At 41.3% G+C, this 25,804-nt stretch overlaps 4 protein-coding genes and 1 long non-coding RNA gene across 10 annotated transcripts in view; 3 read left to right on the top strand and 2 right to left on the bottom strand.

Moving 5' to 3' along the window:
- Nucleotides 1-3,176, top strand: part of frmd4ba (FERM domain containing 4Ba) — a 47,170-nt gene extending 43,994 nt beyond the window's left edge. Inside the window, exon 24 of one of the 5 annotated variants that reach the window (XM_085159614.1) lies at nucleotides 382-3,176. In XM_085159614.1, coding sequence (XP_085015740.1) covers nucleotide 382 — 1 coding nt within the window. In that variant the 3' untranslated portion in view covers nucleotides 383-3,176. The remainder of the gene's footprint in view (nucleotides 1-381) is intronic. The other 4 variants (XM_085159613.1, XM_085159617.1, XM_085159615.1 and 1 more) reach the window with 4 other exon arrangements.
- Nucleotides 3,177-3,794: 618 nt separating this feature from the next.
- Nucleotides 3,795-9,535, bottom strand: arl6ip5a (ADP-ribosylation factor-like 6 interacting protein 5a). The gene is made up of 3 exons (XM_085159622.1): nucleotides 9,279-9,535; nucleotides 5,783-6,000; nucleotides 3,795-5,609 (listed from the first exon to the last, which is right to left on the bottom strand). Exons 1-3 carry the CDS (start codon nucleotides 9,455-9,457, stop codon nucleotides 5,449-5,451), a joined length of 558 nt encoding a protein of 185 aa, XP_085015748.1. The 5' UTR covers nucleotides 9,458-9,535; the 3' UTR covers nucleotides 3,795-5,448.
- A 40-nt stretch (nucleotides 9,536-9,575) lies between these two features.
- On the top strand, nucleotides 9,576-21,062 carry trnt1 (tRNA nucleotidyl transferase, CCA-adding, 1). 2 transcript variants are annotated; one of them, XM_085159620.1, is made up of 8 exons: nucleotides 9,576-9,594; nucleotides 9,896-10,025; nucleotides 11,902-12,095; nucleotides 13,245-13,383; nucleotides 15,654-15,780; nucleotides 15,897-16,090; nucleotides 16,850-17,103; nucleotides 20,522-21,062. In XM_085159620.1, exons 2-8 carry the CDS (start codon nucleotides 9,896-9,898, stop codon nucleotides 20,765-20,767), a joined length of 1,284 nt encoding a protein of 427 aa, XP_085015746.1. In that variant the 5' UTR covers nucleotides 9,576-9,594; the 3' UTR covers nucleotides 20,768-21,062. The 2 variants fall into 2 exon arrangements, with proteins under 2 accessions (XP_085015746.1, XP_085015745.1); XM_085159619.1 differs by having other exon boundaries at nucleotides 9,582-9,711.
- LOC146519091 (uncharacterized) lies at nucleotides 19,154-20,523 on the bottom strand. The gene is made up of 2 exons (XR_014874107.1): nucleotides 19,530-20,523; nucleotides 19,154-19,444 (listed from the first exon to the last, which is right to left on the bottom strand). It is a non-coding gene; the product is annotated as an uncharacterized LOC146519091 (long non-coding RNA).
- Nucleotides 21,063-21,537: 475 nt separating the features above from the next.
- avpr2b.1 (arginine vasopressin receptor 2b, tandem duplicate, 1) lies at nucleotides 21,538-24,280 on the top strand. The gene is made up of 2 exons (XM_085159621.1): nucleotides 21,538-22,402; nucleotides 22,887-24,280. The coding sequence occupies exons 1-2, from the start codon at nucleotides 21,538-21,540 to the stop codon at nucleotides 23,093-23,095; spliced, it is 1,074 nt and encodes a 357-aa protein (XP_085015747.1). The 3' UTR covers nucleotides 23,096-24,280.
- Nucleotides 24,281-25,804: the final 1,524 nt, after the last annotated feature.

Genomic DNA, 25,804 nt, shown 5'->3' with positions numbered 1-25,804 from the left:
GACTGACAGAAAGCACCAGATCATTTGATTTCACTGACGAACTTTGGTGCCTCGTGGTGGTGGGAGAGCACTTGTGTGGCAAAGGGAAAATGTGACCCCTGAGCACTGTTGCATTGGAAGGCCATGTGTTTGTGTATAGACGGCTATTGTGTCTGTGTGCATCTGCCTTATAACTGGGTGAGAATGTTTGACCCTGGGTGTGAAATCAGCATTCACATTACAAAATCTGAAACACAGGTGATGGCTCACATTGCTGTTTTATATTGACATTTTACCTTTGTAGTTTAGACGCAGAGCCCAGGGTTAATCAATTCTAACCCCGTAGTCGGTCACAGTCAGCAGTTTGCAGCCTAATGTGTTTGTTTTGTGTATTCATTACAGATCCTATATAGATGTCAGCCAAATGGACTCCCACATCAACAGCCAAATGCACACTAACATGGACCCCGAAGAACAGCTTTACTGGCATGAAGACTCAAAACCAGGAACAATAGTTTAGCCGGATACCTTACAACTGTGCAAAATCTTCACCTTGACAAAACGTCACTGTGCCTTAAACTGCACTTACCTGTTTTGTAATTTCCTTGTAAAAGGACCCAAAGAATGAAGGAATTTAACTTCTGTGGAACTCAGCACGTTAAATGAAGTATTCTCATTTCTGTATCTCTTGAACGCAGTTGCCAAACTGATGCCCATCCCTGTATTTGAAATCACAACAAGAACCCCATTGGAGTGTCTAATCATGGGGTTGCGAGTGTTTGTAGTGATGGGACCTGTGCACTGAAACTATACCAAGCCCTGCAGTGGACTGAATGGTATAGCAAAGGGTATAGCATTACTCTTTAGAGATACTGAACCAAGGACTAAAACTGTCTCTCTAAGAGGATACCGAGCGGCAATGAACAAAGAACATGACTGATCCTGTTGTGCTACTTGCACACACATATGAACACTGTAACCATGAAGGATTAGACACGGATTTATAAGGTCATTAATGAAGCACTGAACTCGTTAAATAGGAGTCGAGAGAAAAGGCTACTTCCGGGAACATTCTGCAGTCACCTGATCCACGTTTCTATTACCGTTCCGGTCTCTACACTCGTTTGTCATTTACAAAGTATTCAGTTTGCTTCACTGTCAGTACTTACACCATAATTGAGCCAAATGCTTATTTGTTGCACCACTTAAGTATTACCTGAGTCACCAGTTTTGAATATTACTGCCTCTGTGGGAAGACAGAAAATCCAGTTTTGTTTTGTTTTGAACATGGTTATTTCATCCATGCTGGAAATCATGGACTGGTGCTCCAAATTTCTCTCAAGAGATTAAAATTGTGTAAATGTTGGTATGTAAATACACTGGCTTAGTCTTTTTTTTATTATTTTAGAGCATTTTTATGTATTTGAAAAGCATGTAATATATAGTAAACAATTATTGTTAAGCTGGTTCTTAGTAATTTGTATAATTACAATGGTTTGGATTAAAAAAATTGAATTTCCCAGTGCTTTTGTTTGTGGGTGATATTTATTTAAAACTGAGCCTTCGAAGCGTCTTATCCCCCTTAGTGCAGGACAACACAGGATTTAAATCCAAATCCTTTGAATTAGCTAAATGAACGTCTGCTGGGCCAATTCAGTTAATGAAATTGAGTATAAAAGTGCAATAATCACCACTTCCAGAAGGAAAATAGGTAGAAAACCTAAAGTGTCATTTACAATTAATGACTGCAGAACACAACACAAATGAGTTTTCCTCATATAAATGGTTTGGAAGCTGCTTATCTGGTGTTCATTCAAGGAAGCAGATTATAGTAAGAGAGATAACTCTAAAGTACTGGGGGGGTTTTCTTTTGAGCGTCTTAAGAATGAATGAATATAGAGCTGCAATCACTCATAATGACAGTAAAGTGTGAATAAATGAGCCGGTTTTAGAAACTCACTGCTCTGCAGAGTTCTGTCGCTCTGCTCTACTTTCTCACTGCCTTGCTGTTTAACCAGGCACTTTTTTGTGTGTGCGGGTTCTCAAGCTGTAAACCGACCAAACCAGTCTTTAAAGGCTGTCACACCCACTATGGTCTATAAAACCTTTCCTTGTGTCTTCTGTGTGAATGACAAGCTAGTGTTTATAGCATCAAACCCTCCCTGCAGGCATTCATGTTATGAGAAGTCTGTTTTACACATGTTATCCGAGCCCTCCTCCCTTCACATTGTACTATAACCTTTCACTACCATTCCCCTTCCTTTCCTTCCTGTGCTGCTGCACATTTTCTATCGATGTATCCTGCCTCGGGTCCCCTCTTTAAGACGGCCAGAGTTGAGCAGCTTTCCTTGCTCAGAGTGCCTCTCAGTTTTATGCTTCTTGAGCAAGCTCAAGGGAGGTCTTGGACAATTCCAGCTCCTCGGGCAGCGAAAGAGGGGGAGAGCTCTTCATCCAGCTGTCTCCCTGTCTCGGCCGCGCCGCGCCAGCTGTAGTTAGACATCATGGGAGGCTGTTCCAGCTGACACTTCTCTACATAAACAATAGATTTCTATTGACTTTCTCTTTATCTAAAACGCAACACACAAAAAAACTTGTAATGCAGAGTGGATTAAGGCTGTGCATGGACTCCAATACTTGTGTGACTAATGGAAACGTCAGTCACGCAAAGTATTGAAAGCTGTCAAGTACTGGAAGTACTGGCATCAAATATCTGCATTACAAGTTCATTGACTGGTTTCTGATTTAAACCTGCACTAAACAGTGTTGAATAGTGTATTAGATTACCATGTGAACCATAGATTGTACATAGATGATCGACACAGCTCCTGGATCCTGAAGTGCCTTAAACCTGCAATCTGCATAGAGGCTTATGGGGAAAACAACCCTTGGAGCAAACTAGGGAAGAGAGTGGTTGGAGACTGCAGCACAACCCAAATTATCATGAATGTGTGTAATGACCTCCTCACTTCGTGTCCTTGATGGGGTCGCTTCGGAGACAGGGACCATGTCTACGACCACTTGCTGTCAGTTGGCTTCTTCAAAAAGACTTTGGTGCCTCGATGTGGTGATAAAATGATAAGATGGAGTCAGTCTGCTATCAGTTTGCAACTGAATGAGGTCAAGTGGCAGTTACAAGCAATGTGTGAAAAAACTGAAATGAACTATAATAAACTGCAAATTTGTTACAATCAACAATGGGAACAGAAATTTCAAACAGTTCCCGAAGGACAGTGATCCAAGAGCAAAATGGCACGCCTGCTGGACAGCCTTACTTTATATAGGTAATATAACCAGTATAACGGTCATATTTTGTGTATGACAACTCATGAGTGGGTACTGTCCGTTGATTTTCTGTCAGCCCCCTCTTCACTTTTTTCATTAATCCTTGATTTTCGTCAGTGCAGGCAGTTATATGATAAAGACTGTAATAGACCAGCTGTACACTGAGTGATTATTAAATATAGGATGTACAATGTTCCCAATGGTAGCACACACAGGAAGTGTCACACATGAAACACTAAACTGAGCAGCCACAGGGCTCAGCCAAACTGAGATTAAAATGGCTTGAAATCATGCTGTGCTTACTCCCCGAATCCTGCGACTTCCCCAGGATTCAGGGAGTAATGACTCTGACAAGCTATGAAAGGTGAACGACTGGATTAGCTGACCAGGTCACATGCTCTCACAGCTCATTCCTGTCTCTTCCTTCAAAAGGAGGCAAAAAAAAACAAAACAAAAAAAAAACATGGACAAACCGGAAGGTGGAACAGCTCACATGAGGATACAGCAGACTGCACAGGTCATGGTGGGTCATCTTTAATGGGTCACATGATCGGCTGTGGTGTAGGTCTAAGCAGCCGAGATCTGCTGAATGACAGGCTGTTTGAGTTATGAGGCTAGCTAACCAGCTTAGCTAGCCACAAGCCAAAGCCTCTCAGGGAAGAGGAGGGGGGTGGGGACGCAGGGGTCAAGTGGAAGGCAGCACAGCAAGTACGCGTAACCATGCAAAAGCAAGCACTGTGTACTGTACATTGCTCAGTGTCCCAAGTGCGCAGCAGGTGAAAGCAGCTGATTTTTGCCCAGAAATGCACAGAAACAAGATTTTGGTATTGTAGAGTGTAAAAGAGGCCTCACTCCTGGAGAGACTGTGAAGAAGAAAAGACCAAACACACACACACACACACACACCTGTTGGGTGTGCAGCAGCACACGTGCCGATACGATCTTCGCAGCAGCTGCATCAGCAGCTAGAACAAGGGCTTCCACTGTGCCCTCTGAGACATGACTTTACTTGACTAGACTGCCACCGGTGCTTATACTCACTCGTCCAAGTTTCACAATATGGATGCTGATGAAGCACCGCGGGACATAAATCAGCGCTGAAGTACAAAAAGGGGGGAAAACCCAGCAGCTGAGTCCAACTGAGCAATGCGAAGAGATCCTCAGCTACAGCAAACTTAGAAAGCAAAGGGTTAACATGGACCATCCTCCCGTTTTCCCCTCGCTGCCGCTTCAAACCGAATAACAGAGCATTAGGTTCTGGATGGATTCTTGTTATCTGCAATCAATTTTAAATGGAATCCAATAAAAGAGAAGCTGACACAGCGACTAAATCGGGTTTGGAGGTGAGTGAGTGCAGATGAATCCACTGTCAGCTCTCTGCACTATAATCTACTGCAAGCCCACTGATTAGCATTTGGGGTAAGTGGAGAGGAAAGTAAAGTTAACCAATCCATCACCCAGGGGGCACTGTCAAGATGAAGCACTCGAAGATTCAGAGGGAACACTGATGGTCACGGGTCACCTTTGAAGTCTTTATTTTACAATATTGACAAAGCAGTTTGACTTGAGACACAGCAGTCCTCTCTCTTTTGTCTACTTTTTATTTGGATGAGCATCGGGTGGGCTGGTGGACTGAAGCTGGTGTTACATTTTACGTGAGCAGATTATTCAATCCAGCCTCCGAGCTTCTTGGCAGTACAGCTAAGTTGAGCGTGCACTCTTCATTCGTTGTTAAAAGGCAACACTCGTGCTGCTTTCACAATTTTAGCTGAGCACAAACAGACAGGGCTGACGGCTGTTTCTGAGAATGATTGAACACAGATTTCGTACCCAGGGTTAAGTCTGCAGCTGGTTCTACAGGAACACTTGCACACTGCATAGCAGAGATGTGAGGCTGCACTCACATGCCCTCATCACTGTTCGGAGAAAAAAAACAAAACACAAAAAAAAACGTACCCTGACAAGTTCTGGGTAGAGTGACAGAAGCCCTGAGGTAAAGATAAAGCCCTTTAGATAACAATCTTTCATTTTAAATCACAAGCTGTGCATGAAACTTCAAGGGGTTTAGACTGAGAGAGACAAACGTATGAAATCTAAGCAAAATTAAAAAAAAAAAAAAAGTAAGTCATAATCTTTGGCGCACAGATGTGCATTTGCTTCTTCTCAAATCGAGTCACTCTTTAACTTCTAATTCAGAAAGTTGTGGATCTTTTGAATGGTTTCCTCCTGCTGACCCAGAGAATCCAGCAGAATGCCCATAAACGTCTTCTTCAGTCCAAATCCATCCATCTTGTTCTCCAGCTTATTCTGCATATTGCGTTTGCGACATGAAGCATGTGCAAATATTACTGAAAAACAAACCCGTAGAAAAATGTCAGCTGTAATATCACACTTTGAGGATCTGGAAAATGTGTTTCATTGATTTTGAAACATTTCATGACGTCACAAATGCAGTGATCATTATGCTCTGAAGAATTATTAGACATTCAATCACCCAAATCAGCCAAACTTACAAACTTACAAATCAGGGGTAAAGTGATGGCCCACATGAATACCAAGATGCTCCCCAGCATGGAAATCAACATGCAGCTGGCAACCATGATCAAAATGATGAACGCTGAAGGTTTCTGCTTCTTAAAGTTGTTGATCGCAGCTCCGTTCTCCCCCATCCACACCGAAACCACGAACACGACCGACACCACGACTATGGCTATGAGCGTCTCCAGAGGTTTCAGGATCCTGCAAGGCAGCAGCATAGAACATATGAGGGCAAGTTTAAATAGCTTTGGCATACTGCTGAACTTGACCCCATGGTAACGACGTACAACCCTTGTGTGCAATATTTGTCTGCCCAATTCCAGGTCCTACCCCTCGGGTTATACCTCCTTATGTGCATTTTATAATATGTAAAATAACTTGTGTAAAGTGTGCTTTTCTACTGCTCAGCTTCACACGATTATGACACTCAGGTATACACGTTCCACAGACATACACAGCCAGTAAATAACTCATGTTCAGTCCAAGCATGCAAAAGGCCCACTTTCACTGTGTAAATGCTGCATATAATGTATTTTGTCAGTATATTTATGTGATTTAATGTTGTTATGCTTGCATAATGACAATAAACAGTCCCGAATCTTGAATCTGACATGCAGCTGGAGCAGAGGCGCTGTTCTTGTGTGCCAACTAGCTCCATCAAGTGGTCAGATGCTGTGTGTGCAACAGCAACTGATGAGTGGATCAGATTGGTTTAGAAAAATCAAATCTCAGATTAGTTTAATTGTACGAAACAGCAGTAGGGGCAAATCAAGAAAAATGTAATGAATAAAAAGAATTAGAATAAAGTCAAAATTTCAAGATTAGAGTCGCAATTCTATTTTGAGAAAAAAGTCGAAATGTGGAGATTACAGTTGTTTCAAGACAAAATGCCACGGTTGCTCTGCCCCCTGAGTTGGTGAAACCGTTTTAGCAACAAGGAAGGAAGGAAATGATTTCTCTTTTGAAACGGCTTGTAATGGACAGTTCGTAGGGCATCGATAGTTTCAATTTCAGAGCATGTATGTTGTATCACACGCTGGCTGATCACTAACTCATGTACACAGGCAAACGAGGCAGTTTGTCTTGAAATAATAATTGTGTGTACACTTGGGATGATTAATATTTTTCCACTGAAACTGAGAAACGCCCCTTGCTGTTTGCAACCTGATGCCACTAAACCTGTTTCATAAAAGAAAAATGGAAAAGTTGTGAAATGCAAACAAAACAAAAATAGACAAAAAAAAAAAAAAAAAAAAACACCAAACAACTCTGGTGGAACATTTCACACTAAAACTTAGAAATATGACTTGATAGAAAACAAGCATCCAAAATAGGTTGAGTTTGCCCAACTGTTAAAAGATTCAGAGAAGACAGTCCAAAGGTGTGGGGGTGTCACCGAGTTAGCTGTGACCTCTTCAGACCCTTGCACAACACTGCATAACAGCACAGGAACACTTCTAAAAACTACTGATGAGAAATACATTTTAAACTGGTGCATCCACAAATGCAAGTTAAAACTGCATATAAGCAAAACCAGAGCTGTCCTCTTTGCGCTAACCACATTCTGTGGATATTATCAGGGCTAAAGAGGAAAAGCAGAATCAGTGATGGCATCAAGGTGTGTTAGCGCACACGAGCATGCTTTCATGCATGTGTGAAGGCCCTGATAACACTTAACGATTTAAATACTTGGAGCAACATATACTGCTATGCACATGATATCCTTTTCTTTTTCTTGTTTCATGGAAACTACAGACGGTGCAAAAGATGCCAAACCACATTCTTCAACAGCAGGGGTGCTAAACTAGCTCGTCTGCGGCTCAGATATCTCACACACTAAAAACATTTAGAGCACTAAGGAACAGAAAATAGAATTTACTTTTGTGAGGCTGAAATCTTACAAATCCAGGATAGGAAAATCTGAGCATTTATTACATTTTCAAAACACAATAACACTTCTCATTGTCCAAATTTGATATAATCACGTTGTCTAAGGTTTAAATAAATCAGCAGATTGAAGCATTATATTCTCATCTCCATCAAGACATCAAGATATCTCTTGGGCCTGTGCAGACATATTTGCTTTGTGATAGATCCAGCCTTGGCACGACGACAGTGATGCCACCAGGCCAAGTCCATGACCTCAGTAAATGTGGCTAGCGGCCTGCTAAGCAACTTAGTCAGGCTTTGTTGGATTACTGGCATCAAAAAAGCTCAAGAAAACTTCAGGAAACACGGCTTGATGAAGGTGGAAGCGGTTAAAATGTAGCATGATCAACTCATTGTCATATGCAGATGTTCGTCCTTTTATAGCAGAAAAGTTCATCTCCACAAAGTCGACAGAGGCTCTTTGGGCATTCTGTGGTACTTTTTCTTGGAACTTTTCCTTTTGTAGTGACTTTTTCTTTTAATGTCTTGTTACAGTCACCTTAACTATACTTAGACGGTTTAGCTCCTTCCTCATATTTAGCTCTATTGTTTACTCAACATGGAGAGGAGAATTCTTGCTAATTTGTAGGAATGTTGCTCTAATCCTGAAAATCCTCTTCTTCTTGTAGGTTTGGTCTACAGGTATAATACTGAGTACACTGCACATAGTCCCTACTTAATCTGCCTACACTGACTTTTAATACTTCTTTGGTAAGCTTGCAAAAATGCCGTCAAACCGTACAAACAGTATAATATTACACTGATTTATTTTCTCCGAGTTATCATATATCATATACAATAACACTATAAAACAAATGACTTTCACAAACACACAACGCAGAGACTGTTTGCTCTACACTAAATGGAAATAGCATCACAGGGTTTTTTGAAAAACCAGACGTGTCAAAGTTCTCCCTGACAAATTTTCCAGTGCTCACTAATCAGGGGACCTGGGGGCCTCTGATTAAGTTGCTGTTTTATCACCAGTGCTATCTGCAATGGAACAGCTGACCAGAAGGCTTATGGGGCTTTCATGACCACAGCAACAGTGTCGTGGCACAGCTCAGTGGACATCATTATTTTTAGCAGGCTGGGCTTTAGAAGGGGGGGAAGTGAGAAGCAAAGCCAGGATGTTTTAGATCAGAGATAATATATGTCACATCTACCTTGTATGTAGTTACAAGATAATAGACGACTTCAGAAAATCCCTCTGCATAAGCACGTGTCTGTGCATGGATCTTGTTTTAAGTTATTCTACTTAAGTCCATTCTCAAAATTGTCTGCAGATACCTGTTTCACTGTTTAGAGCAGCCCCCACAAACGCAGGCTGTTTCTCAACTATAGAGTTAATATATGTGAATTTTAACACTGCTTAAATTACATTCTCATTTAATGATCGGTCGTTGGTTCTGGCACCAAAGAAATACAAGTTCATATTGAGAATATAACAATAGCATTTCATCACAGTCATTGTACTTTATGCGAGCTGGGTAAATAAACAAAAAGGACGAAGTTCTCTGATTGATAGTGACTGATATAACATTACTTACCCGACGAGGAGGAAAACGGTGGTAACCAAAGACAGATAATTAGTTTGATAATAAAGCAGGTTGCTGACAACTCTGTTGTTCCATTTCCTAAAATCTTTTGTGTCTGGTTTTGCGAATCTATCCGAGCCAGGAAAGAAGTCGGTCCACGGTCGGAGCGGTGCCACCTCCACCCTAGCCATCACTTCTGCCCCCTTTATTAAATCTGACAGCGCACAGAATCTGACAGACAATCGCCCTTAACTTCAAACCAGAATCTCGCGAGACTTGTTGTTGCGCGTTCCTTAAAAACACTGCCTGACGAAACCTCGCGCTATTGGTTAGTAAAGTGCCCGGTATGGAAACTCTTCCGGCTAGCTTTCACGAGAGATAACAGGACGGCGTTATGGGAAATAGTGGCGATTTATGCGCATATAATCTCCTTGTTAAGTTGTAGGTCAGTTTGTCTGTTGTTTTTGGTTACACATACGTTGGCATGGAAAAACATCAACGTGAAATGTTCACGAGAGCTGCTCGAGCGCAGGAGCATGCGTTCAGTGACTCATAGCTAGCTAGCTCGATAGAAGTAGTGATACACAACCAAGCAGCAGCCCGTGACAACGTGTCTTTTGTCTGTGCAGATGTGGAGCAGGTTACTGAGTCCTCGTGTGAGTGGTAGAGCAAGTTTGTGTTGGAGAAGCCTGTTTACCATGCAGCTAAAGACCAGCGAGTTCCAGTCCCTGTTCACTGATGGACTGAATGGATTGGCAGGTGAGGCACAGCTGCGGAAGGACACGTGCCAGCTGCGGTCACTTAAACCTTTGAGTTTTCGCCTATTTGTGAAATGTTATTACCCGTGCACAATGACAGAGTGACTGACAACTTGATCACTTCCTATTAAAAATAAATGGGGACACTCGGAGAGCAGTTAAGAACCGAAGACCGCCCGTCGGTCTGTTACTTACTTTCTTATACAATTAATTATTAATGCAGTTTTTATTCAACATCGAGGTTTTTTTTTATTAGGTACAGGTTTATTGTTTTAATCCATTGCGCTTCCATGGCGAGAAATTGAGTTTACCATACCGGAAAGAAGGGTTTTTAACAATTTTCACAAGATGATGGTTCTTCTATGTTGATAGTAATAATTGCTTTATTTATTTAGTATTAAAACACAAAGCTTGGAAATTGGGACCAAAAATAAAACGGTATTTAAAAAGAACATAAATATTAAGACAGAAAAAGCACTGCACCAGAAACGTATTATATTGTAAGAGCCAAAAAACACATGAAGCACTCTGAGAGCCCAAATCTCCACTCGCTGGACAGTAAGAAACACTTTTAAATAGCTCTGTGTAGCATTATTATTGTTTTGACCTTCAGATCAATCTACTAACCTCGAATGAGAGGTATAAAGCCCAAATGGGACATGAAATTCTAAATCTTTATACAGTGCTAACCACACTTGTAAAAATCATAGTTTCTAAGTTATAAGGCTTTTTGTCAGTTTATGACCAACAAGTCATTAAGTTGACCTTGAAGACTTTGAAGAATTTAATGGATATCATAATTAATGTCAAACTTTTGAGCTATCATGTTTACAGACAGAAATACACACGTACATAAACAGTACCAGAAACACAAGCTCCTTGACCGAAAGCAAAAGAGAATTAAAAACCAAATGAGAATATAAAGCAGCAATAAGAGGGCAAAAGACAAACCGGAGAGATCAATGACGTCACAAAAGCAAGTTTATAAAAATGTGTTTTTTCTAGTGATTTCAAGTAGTCACCAATTTTACCTTATCTCCTTGGGCAGATTGTTTTCGAAAGCTTGGGGTTGTGATGGCAATAGCACGGTCACCTTTAGATTTAAGTCTCGACTTTAGAGCAACCAGAAGGGCCTCAGCTGCTTTAAAAGTGACTAGTAAAATAAGTTAAAACTTTTAAAACACATTATAAAACATGTAAACAGGTAGAAGCAGAGCTGCTGCATTTTAATCTGGTTGGAGGCGAGACTGATTTTTCATTTATGCCAGAATGATTGAATAGCCCGTGGATGTTATTTTGAAGAAGCCGGGCCAAATAGGTTTTCAACGTTTGCGTGAAAAGTCACCAAGTTATAAGAAGCTGTCATTCCCTGATATTGTCCCTCAACCTGCCTGAATAAATCCTGTTGACATAGACCCTTTTTTCACATATTTTGATGGTATGAAAAGCAGAGTTGGATTTAAGTGGGAGTCACGTCAGTAAAACATGATAGTGAACTAATCAAAAACAGAACATACCCCAGAGTGACTGATTTAACTGATATTTGTGATGGCTGCATTTCAGACTTCACTTTAGCATCTTTGATACAGTGCTTTACAGATGATGCAACTGTTCTTTCTCTTCTGTGTCAGAATGTCTGCTTCAGGACCAAAGCAGTGTGTAAAACTTGCCCCCTTTTTTTTAAAGGTATATTTAGACGAGAAAGAGATTGTGAGATGTAAAACTCCCTGTTTTATTAACAGACTAAGGATAAAATAGTTAAAAATTTTAAACTTGTCAGGTGATTTGCAAGAGAGCAAATACACTGCAGAGGTCAAAACAACCTCCAGGCGCAACTTCTGAAAAGTTTCCTGAGTGTGTTTGCACGGTTTTTCCAGAGGTGTTTGAGAAACACCAGCATGAGCTGAGGATAGCTGGAGGTGCTGTGCGGGATCTGCTGTCTGGGAAGCGGCCTGAAGATGTGGATTTTGCTACCACAGCCACTCCAGAGGAGATGAAGCACATGTTTCAAACGGCTGGGATCAGGATGATCAACAATAAAGGAGAGAAGCACGGGACTATCACTGCACGAGTAAGAGGCTCTGCTGTGTAACGCTGATGAAGTCTTTCATTTGTCTAAATAAGGCTAAAAGCTGATTTGAACAGTGTTAAACTTAACTGTCAGCAACTGCTTAACCAAACTTGCTGTCCTGGTATAGTTATGGTAGCTAATGTTGTTTGAAAGGAATAAGAACTTTATTACTGATTTCTTAGAAAATGTATATTTTCTATCTGTTTTTTCTAATAGAAAATAAAATGCACTTAAGAAAATAATAACTGTTTAGACAGCTAAATTTGAAGTGTACTCTAGAGATAGATGCTGGGTGTCATTTTTAAAGATTCACATGAGGTTCAGATTTTAGAGTTGGTATTTATGGTAAATATGTGTGAAGAGGAGGTCATGTGAGTTAACAAGGCAAGAATTAGTAAAGCTTAAAAATGCATCGCAAATATTAGAGCTAGTTTGTCCAAATCAACACTTGTGATGATTCTTAAAGTAAAAACAAAACGAAAAAACAAGCCAGTCAAACAAGGTTTTAGGCTGAATGAGCTTTCTTCATAATTAGGATTAAGAATTAAATGTTTTAAAATTTAAATGAACAAATCAAAAAGTTGGTCTCATACAGTAGCTGTTTTATATTTTAGGGTAAATAACCTACAGAATTACAAACTAAAAGTGTAATTGTCCAGATTCTTCACATCTGTTTGTGACCACGTGATCATGTGAGGGTTAGTTTGAATGGTGGAATAAAGTAATTGTGCAAATATAAAGTAAATACGTGAGCAAAGATTGTGATGATTCACTGAGCAGCCAGCTGCATCATCAGTCTGATCAGTCAAATCTTAAATCTTAATGGAAAGATTGAAATGGTTGAACGGCCCTGATGCATTGCATAAATAAGCAGCCCACTAACAGGAAGCTCTGCTAATGAGTGATGTTTATATTTCTAGAATATGTAAATACTTTGTTGTAATGAGCAGGTGCAGCAGGCTGAAACGTATGGCTCAATACGTTTGGATGTTTATCAAGTGCAACAATTTTCTAATAAACTAAGCTGGATTTGTTCTATAAAAACTGTGAAATGACTCTGATAGTATTTGTACTTGACACCAGTTGAAGAACACGGGCTTCTCTGTGCCTCTGATCTTGATGAGTGTTTCCTTTATTGGGTGTTTGCAGCTGCACAATGAGAGCTTTGAGGTGACGACACTGCGAGTGGATGTTCAGACTGATGGGCGTCATGCAGAGGTGGAATTCACAACTGACTGGCAGAAAGACGCTGAGCGGAGAGACCTCACCATTAACTCCATGTTTCTGGGTAATTTCCCTTCTTCTCCACTGAGCCTAAAAATGGACTGTACAAAGAATTGATAACACTGAGCTTCTTTCACCTGTACCTTCACCTTCACTCAAAATCTAAAAACCATTTTCATCTAGCACATTCAGTTTTATTTTTTTTTTAAATTATGATGTTTCAAGTATTGTACAGCTGTGATAATGGGACAGATTCACCATTTAAGAAATAAATGTGGTCTCCAGAAAAGTGAAGCCAAAATTAGGAATGTGTTCTTGGTGTTTTTCCTGAAATCTGTTAACTGATGCTTGACAGCTTGACTCCACAGCTTCCATCAAAAGGAAGCTTAAGCCACGGGAAGCACTCGTGCAGGTTGTCCAGAATTTTCTTGGCAATCACAGAGCAGAGAACTTGAGTTTGTGTTGAGAATAAACACATTAAAACAGTTTTGGAAGTACTTAAAATGTCAGAAATTGTGTTGCTATATTGATATTTAAAAATGTCAAAACATCAGTGACGTGCATCTCAAACCTGCCATGCAAGCATACAGTGGGGCAAAAAAGTATTTAGTCAGCCACCGATTGTGCAAGTTCCCCCACTTAAAATGATGATAGAGGTCAGTAATTTGCACCAGAGGTACACTTCAACTGTGAGAGACAGAATGTGAAAAAAAAATCCATGAATTCACATGGTAGGATTTGTAAAGAATTTATTCGTAAATCAGGGTGGAAAATAAGTATTTGGTCAATAACAAAAATACAACTCAATACTTTGTAACATAACCTTTGTTGGCAATAACAGAGGTCAAACGTTTACTATAGGTCTTTACCAGGTTTGCACACACAGTAGCTGGTATTTTGGCCCATTCCTCCATGCAGATCTTCTCAAGAGCAGTGATGTTTTGGGGCTGTCGCCGAGCAACACGGACTTTCAACTCCCGCCACAGATTTTCTATGGGGTTGAGGTCTGGAGACTGGCTAGGCCACTCCAGGACTTTCAAATGCTTCTTACGGAGCCACTCCTTTGTTGCCCGGGCGGTGTGTTTTGGATCATTGTCATGTTGGAAGACCCAGCCTCGTTTCATCTTCAAAGTTCTCACTGATGGAAGGAGGTTTTGGCTCAAAATCTCACGATACTTGGCCCCATTCATTCTGTCCTTAACACGGATCAGTCGTCCTGTCCCCTTGGCAGAAAAACAGCCCCATAGCATGATGTTTCCACCCCCATGCTTCACAGTAGGTATGGTGTTCTTGGGATGCAACTCAGTATTCTTCTTCCTCCAAACACGACGAGTTGAGTTTATACCAAAAAGTTCTACTTTGGTTTCATCTGACCACATGACATTCTCCCAATCCTCTGCTGTATCATCCATGTGCTCTCTGGCAAACTTCAGACGGGCCTGGACATGCACTGGCTTCAGCAGCGGAACACGTCTGGCACTGCGGGATTTGATTCCCTGCCGTTGTAGTGTGTTACTGATGGTGACCTTTGTTACTTTGGTCCCAGCTCTCTGCAGGTCATTCACCAGGTCCCCCCGTGTGGTTCTGGGATCTTTGCTCACCGTTCTCATGATCATTTTGACCCCACGGGATGAGATCTTGCGTGGAGCCCCAGATCGAGGGAGATTATCAGTGGTCTTGTATGTCTTCCATTTTCTGATGATTGCTCCCACAGTTGATTTTTTCACACCAAGCTGCTTGCCTATTGTAGATTCACTCTTCCCAGTCTGGTGCAGGTCTACAATTCTTTTCCTGGTGTCCTTCGAAAGCTCTTTGGTCTTGGCCATGGCGGAGTTTGGAGTCTGACTGGTTGAGGCTGTGGACAGGTGTCTTTTATACAGATGATGAGGTCAAACAGGTGCCATTCATACAGGTAACGAGTGGGGGACAGAAAAGCTTCTTACAGAAGACGTTACAGGTCTGTGAGAGCCAGGGATTTTCCTTGTTTGAGGTGACCAAATACTTATTTTCCACCCTGATTTACGAATAAATTCTTTACAAATCCTACCATGTGAATTCATGGATTTTTTTTTCACATTCTGTCTCTCACAGTTGAAGTGTACCTCTGGTGCAAATTACTGACCTCTGTCATCATTTTAAGTGGGGGAACTTGCATAATCGGTGGCTGACTAAATACTTTTTTGCCCCACTGTATGTGAAATCAATGTAAAAACAAACAAATTAAAGAGAACTATAAGAAGAGTCGGTCTGAAGTTCCCAGTTGCAACCAAAAAGTATTGTTTTTGCATTCCGATTTTTTTGTGACAAGTCGTGTGACTCTGCTTCTTATAACAGGTCTGGACGGCACATTGTATGATTATTATCGTGGATATGAGGACCTGCAGAACCGTAAAGTGCGGTTTGTTGGCAGCGCTGAACAAAGGATCAAAGAGGACTACCTGAGAATACTACGATATTTTAGGTAGACTTCCTCATTTCTTTTTGTATCTACTTGAGACTGTGAAGTTTAAAAAGCAGATTGTCTTCCTTGTTTGACGTGAGCGTATTAACCACCTCACTCCCATCATTTTGTCACAGGTTTTATGGCCGTGTTTCTTCGGAGCCCGGTGACCACGAGCCTGAGACAGTGACTGCCATCAGGGAAAATGGTCACGGACTGGGTGCTATATCGGGAGAGCGAATCTGGGTGGAGCTAAAAAAGTTGGCGGTCGGGAACCATGCCGCTCACCTGCTGGAGCTGATCTATAGCCTGGAACTGGCTCAGTACATTGGTGAGAGAGGGAGGGCACGGCTGGGTGTCTTAATAATTTTAAACTCCAGATAAAAAATGTTTATATGTTTATGTTCAGCTGTTTTTAAAAAGAAGAAAAGGTAAATCTAACATTTTAAGAGTTTTTCACATTATATCTAGCGCTACCAAAGATGAATTAGAAAAATAAATTATTTTAAAAAGGAAATCATGATGGTTGCAGCTCAGATGTCAACATTAGTTTTTCCCTGTAGGTTTTTTTTATTTTATTTTATGTATTTATTTAGCTGATGCTTACACCTACACTCATACTCATAGAACTGGTTATTATTTGTGAAATATGCTTGTTGTAGACAACATTTTTTTTACCCAATATGGTCAAATTTGGCCACTTTGCAGAGCATGGTATCCCTTTTGCTTTGGCACGGATCCTTCTTAAAAGTGGCCTGAGAGGATGGCAGTGAAATCATTGTTTTCTTAGCATAGGTCTGGACATAATGGATCAAATGTGCCAACAGTTTTCATGCAATTTGCAGCTGTTTATAACTGGGAGAAAGGTTTGGTTTCCTTCCCTGAGATAAAGAGGATTAAGTGCCTCCTGATGTCTGTGGTCCTCTGAGCTCTATTATTGTCTCGTATCTATTAAGGTTCTATTTCCTCTGATTTAACTCTTGTTAAATTAGCATTTAATAGGATTGAGGGAGAAATCATTCTACCAAACATTTTCTGTCTTGTTACACATCAGTTCTGGTCACTCCCTCCTGTCCCTGCTGCTCCTCAGGGTTACCTCCAGATGGCGATATTGACGAGATGAAGCGAGTGTGGCAGAACGCCAAAGACCACTCTCCCAAACCCATGACCATCCTGGCTGCTCTGTTCCGCTCCCCAGAGCAGGTGGAAAAGATGGACATCCGATTGAAGGTGTCCAGAGAGGAGAAGAACCTGGCACTGTTTCTGGTCAAATACAGACGGGAGCTCTGCAAGAGAGACGATGAGCCAGACAGCCTCAAACCTTTCACTGACTTTATTATTGATGTAAGTTTCTTCTTCTTCCACTCGGTCTATACAGAGAATATTATTTCCAGACCAATGCGGTCACTGATATTAGTCACATATGTGTTTAAAAAGCCAGTTTCACAGACATTAGTGTCGCTAATCAAGAGTTGCCAGCCTGCAGCCGTCATTCACAACAGACTGCAGCATGATCTCATCCGACTGTTACGGCTTTGTTTTCAGAGAGGAAGTATTTAGGAAATGTGTGGATCGTTAACCAGAGCTAAACCAAAACCACTGCTGATCTTTGATGAAATATTTATCTTTGCAATGTTTGTAGAATAAAAAAAATAGTTTCCAAAACATTCTGATAGTTATTTTTGTAAACGGTGCATATTTCCCAAATCTTAGCTGAACCTTAGTTTGTGTTATAGTAGTATTTGTTTTAGCTGTTATTTTAAAGTTGTTTTGTTTTTTTTATGTGGAAATGTCAACATAAATCGCTCTGGTGTTTAGATTTGCTAAATTGATTTGACACTAGTTTAAGCTTTGATCAGCTTTCGTTACAACCCAGCTCATAAGCTGAAACACACCGGAGAGAGACTGACACCAGAGTTTATAGAAACATCAGTTTTGTTTTTAATTAGTTTATAATCTCATCTATCAAAGCCAGCCAACACTGTGCACTGCCACTGCAGGAGAGCAGGGGGTAGCAGAGGAGCCTAGAACAGGTCAAAGAGCCGAACCGAAACCAGATCTGTTAGGGTCAAATACTCTACAGCAGGGGTAGGCAACTTCAGGCCTCGAGTGCCGGTGTCCTGCAAGTTTTAGATCCCACCCTGGGTTAACACACCTGAATCAAATGATTAGTTCATTACCAGGTCTCTGGAGAACTTCAAGAAATGCTGAGGAGTCATTTAGCCCTTTAAATCAGCTGTGATGGATCATGGACACATCTAAAACCTGCAGGACATCGGCACTCGAGGCCTGGAGTTGCCTACCCCCGCTCTACAGCTACCAAAACACTCTGCTAGTTCTTTCTGTAGTTAGTGCATCTTTCACAAACCGTAGCTCAACTTCAGTTTTAGTTGTAGCAGTATTTTTTTAAAACTCTCATTGAAGTTCTTAAAGACATAAATATGAAATTGTATTTAGATTTGCTAATTAGACACATGATTCCACATTCAAGCTAAAGTATAAGAGACAGTTTCAACACTATAAAGCCTACATTATTGACATTCTACACTTTCTTTATATTTCCATGTATAACTAGACATACATGCTGGGCAGTATTTACTTATAAGGGAATAGTATTGTCTTTTATATGTAGTTATTTTGTTTTGTTTGTTCTTTTTAAATGTACTTGAAGTTTAGTGCAGTAAAATTAACACATTTTAGGGACTAATTGAAAAATAAGTGTTGCCAATGCAAACAAAGGCAGCAGAATTTTACAGATAAGACATTTTATGAAAGTTTAACCTAACTTGACCGCAAAGAAGAGATCAGAGGTACAAAGTACTGTGATATTTAGAATCCCCGTATATCAGTCGCTATATGCTTGTGGTCGGTACAAACAATGGTAGTAAGAACCATAGTTTTTAATGGCTCTATACAACATTATTAATATTACTTTGATTTTAAGATCAGTTTATTGGCCAGGGGTCAAATGCGACATTTTAAATCTTTCTACAATATTTTCTATATGTTGAAAATACACACCGAACTCGTAAGTATTGTTTCTAAGTCATAAACGCTCCCATGCTGTGGACATGTGCTTTGCTTCCAGCGCGAGTAGTCGTGTCTTGAGCTGCAGACAAAACGAATTATGGAAACTAACAAACATACTGTTTATGACACGAAAGCCTCGTAAATGTCAAGATGAGGTAGATTTTTAAAATGTTTTGTACACAGACAGTAAAGACTATGACCATCAACAGGAAGCATCCTGAAGTTTAAAAAGAGCCATCAAGACATTTATGCAAATATAGCGAGTAAAGGAGGGAGTTGGTTTATTTCTGGTTTATTTAATCTAGTGAATCTTACTTCATGTCATTCAACTAGTGAATGAAAATCAGCTGAACAAGTAAGAGTTTTAGGCTACGTCCACACGTACCCGGGTATTTTTGAAAACGCAGATTTTTCTGTGCGTTTGCACCTTTCGTCCACACGTAAACGGCTTTTTTGGTCACTGAAAACTGAGATTTTTAAAAACTCCGGCCAGGGTGGATATTTTCTAAAACTCAGTTTTTGCATTTACGTGTGGACGAGAAAAACGGAGAAAACGCAGTGTCAAAGGTGTGCGCCTTTTTTGACGTCACACTGTGCGCCACGTTATTGTTTCGGTGAAATGAATTTCTACAATACTATTACTGTTAATTTTACTCTCTGTAGTGTTTAAATGCTTACATATACACACACAGTTACTGTCCCTCCACACATACCACTCGGTTCTGCTTCTATGCCCCAACTTTGTTTACTTTTTCCCACCGAGGCTTCTAGACTTCTGATTGGCCAACATTTCTGCACGGTTAGGAATATATCACCACCTGTTGCTTTGGCATGTTCCTAGCAGCGTTTTCCTTCATTTCTGCCTTTACGTGTGGACGGGATTATTTTTTAAAACGAAAACGGAAAATCTCCGTTTTCAAAAATACCCGTGTACGTGTGGACGTAGCCTTAAGTTCCACCATTTAATGGTTGCAGCTTTCTTTAAAAAAAATAAAAAGTGATCGGTGCAGAGTCAGCTTAGGCCAGGAGGGCTGCCTGGTTTATAACATGCTGGTGGATCCCTGAAGTGAACATGTACAACACCATGTAGGATTAAGCAATAGTTGAAAGATAGCATGTTTACTGAATATATAAAAAGTCAATTTAGGAGAGACCGTGTTCTGTTTCTCACCATTTTTCTGAAGTTATTTTCAAAACCAAATTTAGTCGTCGCATCTTAAGCTGTCATTTTTTTTAGACTGTTTTTGTTCTTATATCTTTTAATTTAATTTTTGTTTTATCCAGGTTGACATTGATAAACAAAAACACAATACTTTAACCCTTCCATTACCAAAAGCACCACTGGATAAAGTAGACGGAGAAAGATCGAAGACTGGTTTCTCTGGTTTCTCACTGGGCTTGTCTCGCCTTATAGAGCAGATTTCTTTATTTGGGTTTTGCTGTGTGCATGTTGGTTTGACGTTGGCTGAGAGTCAGTTGGAAAAATGTGCAGCTGCATATTTTTAACCACTCAGGATTTAGGAGAATTTGAGTCAAAACGGTGGCGACAGTTAAAGATTTGTCTGCTTTTGTTGCCAAACCACTGTCAGTCAAACCTGATCAGGCCACAGTGTCCTGAACAGTTCAGCCAAGTATTTACTGTAAATGGTAAACCTTTCTTACTGTTGCTTGTGACTGGGATGTTCTAGAAAATGTGGTTACTTTGATTCACACACATGTCGCATCCTTTCAGAGTCGGGAGCTGGATTCCCAGAGTAAAGTGTGCGAGCTGCTCAAGTACAAAGGTGAGGAGAAGCTCCTGTCAGAGCTGAGCAGATGGTCCATCCCTCGCTTCCCCATCAGCGGGCACGATCTGAGGAAGCTGGGCATCACCTCGGGCAAAGAGATAGGCGCCACCTTACAGAAGCTCCGTGACATTTGGAAGAAGAGTCATTACCAGATGGACAAAGATGAACTGCTGAGTTATGTAAAGCTATAAACAAGCAGAGGAGCAGAAATGTTTTGGTTGTGTTTAGATGGTAATCGCATGGACGCTTGATGCTGCGACTGCACTGCTCCTGGGTATTGTTTGAGCAGCCTGATGCTCAAACAATCAGAAAGGACACTACGGTGAGTGAGACATGAAATCGGGTGGAAAAATGCTCTTTAGCCTGAGCCTGCAGCCTTGGGCCACTATTGTTGATGCTCAGCCAGTTGGATTCTCATCATTTGCAGTAAACTCGCTCTGACCTGTAACGGACGACAACACATGGAATAAATTCGGTTTATTCACAGTAGATGTTTATTTTCATTGTTCACACGATGATAGGAAGCAGAGGAATGTTTGTGTCTGTGGCTTTTTTTTATGTTGACTGTATTTCTGTTTTCTGTACAGATCATTTTACACTTCCACTAAAAGGTTCAGTTTTCATGGCTGCCCTTTTCTGCATGCTCTGTACAATAAAAAGTGGCCCCCTGTGTGTGAATTCCAATGTTTCTGGCACTGTGAGAAATACATTTTTTTGTGCTGGAGTGAGATTGCTCCTCCCTCCCACAGAGATGAGACATAAAACCCGCTGATCTCCTTTACTACCGCTCTCTGTGTATGAAGAAGCTCAACAGTTGTTCAGCCCGTGTCCCTCCCGCCGTCGTTTTTACATTTTGATGAAATCGCCAAAAGTTTTCTGTATCGTTCACATGCCGCCTCTGCCGCTGGATTCACCTGGAGTGGTTATTTAATCCCCTCTGTGCTGCGCTTGGGTTGAACGCATGGCTTGGATCGGTGTAAATATCAGTAACGTCTCTTCGGAGAGTGCACCGTTTGGTGACGATCCTCGGGATGAGCGCTTGGCTCAGGTGGAAATCGCCCTTCTCGCCATCATCTTCATCACAGCGGGGATCCTAAACTTTGGGATCTTGCTGGTGCTGTGGAAGCGCAGGAAGCCGCTCTCCAGAATGCGCGTCTTCGTTTTCCACCTGTGCGTCGCTGACTTGGTGGTCACATTTTTCCAAGTCTGCCCCCAACTCATCTGGGACATCACCGACAGGTTCATCGGTCCAGATGTGCTGTGTCGGGCGGTAAAGTACCTGCAGGTGGTCGGGATGTTCGCCTCCACGTACATGATCGTAGTGATGACTATAGATCGGTACCAAGCCATCTGCAATCCCATGGTAACTTTCCAGAGGCGCAGGGCGCGCTGGAACGGTCCGGTGTGCGCCGCCTGGTGCGTCTCCGTCCTTTGCAGCCTCCCGCAGGTCTTCATCTTCTCTCGGGTCGAGGTCGCTCCCGGCGTGTACGATTGTTGGGCGCAGTTCATCGAGCCGTGGGGACGGAGAGCCTACGTAACCTGGACGACTTTGGTGATATTCGTCCTGCCAATTCTCACCGTGATCGTGTGCCAGGTGCGCATCTGCCGCGCAGTGCAGCTAAACTTCCACATGAAGACGCACCACGTCGGGGAAGCGGTCAGCAAGCCTCCGTCATCGAGGGCCAGCAGCGTGGCAGGAGTGTCCAAGGCCAGGGTAAAGACGGTGAAGATGACCGCCGTCATCGTGCTCGCATACATCCTCTGCTGGACACCTTTCTTCACCGTGCAGCTTTGGTCTGTCTGGGACGACGAGGCACCCACACAGAGTAAGAAGACAGTGATCCCACAACACGCAAAAACATAAAAGTCTGACATAAAAGTCACTGGAAAGCAAAAAAGAACGCCATCATGCTCAGGAAAACAATAGAGGAGGAAACTAGAATTTTCTGCACAATTGCTTTGAACTCATTTCGACCGCTCACATTCTGCAGACCAGAATCATTCCACTTATACAATCCCGTTACACTTAATACATCCAGTAAATTACATTATTTCTAACATCTACACCTTAAAATCTCTTAGTATTACAATGAAAGTGTACTTTAAAAGTGAAATTACGAGGGAAGGATGCCCTCTCCACTTGAAGGAGAGGGCATCTGTCACTGTAATCGACAGACAGTACATTAGGTCAAAGGTTAATGGTCCTTAATTTCACAAAGCATCAACAGATAACTTAAAATAGCCACAAATCTGTAAGAGGTAACCAAGCCCAAATAAAGTGACTCTCATGTCCTCTTCATCTATCTCCAGGTGCAACCTTCACCATCTTGATGCTGCTTGCCAGTTTAAACAGCTGTGTGAACCCCTGCATCTACATGCTGTTTAGCGGAAAGCTACCCAAAAGGGTGGTCAGGCTGCTTTGTGTAGGTCAGCCTGACCTGAAGGAGTCCATGCAGGAAGAAGCCACTGTGGTCAGCACCATGTACATCAGCCTCAAGAGCCTATCGGACTGCAGATGAAAGCCCCGATGATCACACACCGATTACACCTCATTTCACATGGTGTGAAAGTACGGCTCCCTCGTGGTAAAGACTGAAACTCTTCTAATAAGTGTGAAGGCAAACAGCCCAGCAGTGTAATGTTCCTACTGTACAGATGATCACTGCATACAACGCTTTCATACAGAAAATGCCAGACACACGATCTTGCACATCACATTTTGAAAACATTTTTCAAATTAAAAGTACAAAAACAATAAAAAAAATAGCTATGACTGAAATATAACCTCTGGATAAATTCACTAAAATCCCAAATTTGACATTCGTGGTGCTCAGAGGAAGAGGAAGAGTCTCTCTGCAAGCACTAACCTGAGCTTGAATGTTACTTTGACTTTATTAGCAGGAAATGCTCAGATATGAATGGTCTCCAGCTGATAATAACTTGAGCAGTAACGTTTTCTTCTGGCACCGTTATCAGGTAGGAGTTTTATTTTATCTGAGACCAGCTGACGAGTAAATACCTCGAAAGCCAATAATCACATCCCCACCAGCTTCAGTTGTGATTTGATTAAAAACACTGCGGTGCATGACTCGAAATGTTGTTTCTGATATTTTACTGCGTTGAATATTTTCCCCAAAACGGTTGTTTAGCAGCTGATCTTGTGAAATGTTTCACCTAAATGTGATTGTTCCCATGTCTGTGTTTAAATATCTCGTATGTCATCTGAATTAAATACTTCAAGCCCCTTTTACGCCCATGTGTACATACGATCATGTGTATGACAGTCCGAGCTACACTCGGTGGCTGAAATAGTTAACAGGCGACATTAATAGTACTTATTTTCAGACACTCTGTGTTCAGTGCCCCAGAGAGTCATTGATACATGTTGCCATTTTTCCTTTCATCCCCCAAGGATCTAGGGCTGTGATTTCTGATGACTTGTTTCTTTCTTCCCATCAGCACCGTCACGTTGAGAAAAGAAAAAATCCCTTTGGATTTAAAGCTCAACTATTTATTTGCACTCGGAGGCCTCGGTTACACATACTTCTGTTTGCTCACTTTATATTTAGGCCTCAAATTTTCTGCTGAACATCACTTAATAGCGTTTCCATCTTCAGGATGGAATGCAAGCGTATGTAATTATTCATGCGCTCTATATTATTATACAACATATCATTAGAACTCACGGAGAGCGAGGTGGGAAAAATTAGCAAAAACCCAGCATGCTGCACATCTTTCTGAAGCGAGCGGTTGAAGATGTGCATGTTCTGTGTGTAATTTGCTAGCCAGGAGAACTGAATAAAACATTTCTGTGAAACATCATTACGGCCACAAGAAATGCGCTTCTGTACTTTCATTAGGCTGCACAGACAAATCCGACATAAATTGTCCAACAATAAATCTGCTTTTACCCTCATCAGCGAGCGCCCAGCAGGGACTCGGCAGGGACATTTAACAGTAATAAGAACAACGGCTGCTGGGCGCTCCTGAGGTCATCAATATTTAAACCAATCAGCGCACCCCCTAAAATATAAATGGTTCCCTACACCAAGACCAAAAGTTCATCATAGAACTTGATAAATAAAAATATTAGCCACCCCACTTCAGTTTTCATGCATTACAGGGTCGCATTTCAGTTCTGTTTGGTAGTGTTTATAGTATAAAACACTATGACGTGTCCTTATTCTGGGATTATACTGGCCACATACCCAGCATTCAATTGGAAATTACTTACAATAACTGACATAAAATAACGGAACACTGACAGCTGAGTAATGAAATATATAAAGGCCTACTTGTAACAATTGTGTGTTGTCTAGAAAACCTCAATAAAGTTTGTTTGTGCTGGCCTGTGCTCTCTGACTTCAATTTCTATCATCACATTCCTCTGTCGTCGAATCCCAAAGCTATATTAATGTTCTCCAGTGTCTCATGATTAGTCACAACATTTAAACTACTTGTACACGAGGACATTAAAATAGACATGAAGGAAAACAACAAAATTATGCACCAAAGTCAGCAGACATGTGAATGTGATTAACTCTTCTGTTCACTGTGTTATTCATCTCCGTCCTTTAATGCGAGTATTGAACTGATTATTCTGTCTGATGTTTGCTACTTTTGCGTCTTCTTTGAGGAAGCTTGAATGTGCATGCGTTAACTACTCACATCAGCGAAAACGATAATTATTATGAAGGTTCACTTTTTTCAGCATCCTCCTGTCTGTCTCAGATGTGCTTCAGCAAGATTTTTGCAGATGCTCAAAACCTTCTGCACATTAAAAACGTACCACACCTGAGTGTTGTGGGGATATTTAGGAAATGAGCACATCTCAGCCATGTTGCTCAGCCTGACTGTAAACAATAGAGACAACTTTACCTTTGGTCTGTTAGACAGAAATATTTCTGTGATCCAGCCCCTGGACAGGGCTCAGCACAAACAGTGGCCACATGAGGCCATTTTCATGTTTCCAAGTTCCTAACAAGCTTGAAAGCCAATATTTGACCACTTTTATTCTTCAGCACAGTCTGAGCTCTCTTATTTTTATTTTTAGCTTTTCTTGTCTTTTTTCAGTGCTGTGTCAAACTCTGACAGTACCTTTCTGAGTTTGTAATTCCACCAATTTTGACAAGATCCCCAGCACCACTGACTGTCATGCAGCTTGATGCTGTTGTACCTCTCCTGACTTCCCCTGTTAATGATATTAACAATGATATGAAATAAAAAGG

This window comes from Neolamprologus multifasciatus, chromosome 5 (assembly GCF_963576455.1).
Source record: "Neolamprologus multifasciatus chromosome 5, fNeoMul1.2, whole genome shotgun sequence".
NCBI classification, from domain to species: domain Eukaryota; kingdom Metazoa; phylum Chordata; class Actinopteri; order Cichliformes; family Cichlidae; genus Neolamprologus; species Neolamprologus multifasciatus.
Note: the sequence above shows the minus strand (reverse complement) of the source record. Positions and strands in the feature narration are given on the sequence as shown.

Coding starts and splice junctions, on each gene's coding strand:
- trnt1 (XM_085159620.1), top strand. CDS start 9,896: ATGTGGAGCAGGTTACTGAGTCCTCGTGTGAGTGGTAGAGCAAGTTTG. Junction 16,091..16,849: donor GGAACTGGCTCAGTACATTG/GTGAGAGAGGGA, acceptor GCTGCTCCTCAG/GGTTACCTCCAGATGGCGAT. Junction 17,104..20,521: donor TCACTGACTTTATTATTGAT/GTAAGTTTCTTC, acceptor GCATCCTTTCAG/AGTCGGGAGCTGGATTCCCA.
- arl6ip5a (XM_085159622.1), bottom strand. CDS start 9,457: ATGGCTAGGGTGGAGGTGGCACCGCTCCGACCGTGGACCGACTTCTTT. Junction 6,001..9,278: donor ACCGTTTTCCTCCTCGTCGG/GTAAGTAATGTT, acceptor GCTGCCTTGCAG/GATCCTGAAACCTCTGGAGA. Junction 5,610..5,782: donor CATCACTTTACCCCTGATTT/GTAAGTTTGTAA, acceptor TTTGTTTTTCAG/TAATATTTGCACATGCTTCA.
- avpr2b.1 (XM_085159621.1), top strand. CDS start 21,538: ATGGCTTGGATCGGTGTAAATATCAGTAACGTCTCTTCGGAGAGTGCA. Junction 22,403..22,886: donor CGACGAGGCACCCACACAGA/GTAAGAAGACAG, acceptor ATCTATCTCCAG/GTGCAACCTTCACCATCTTG.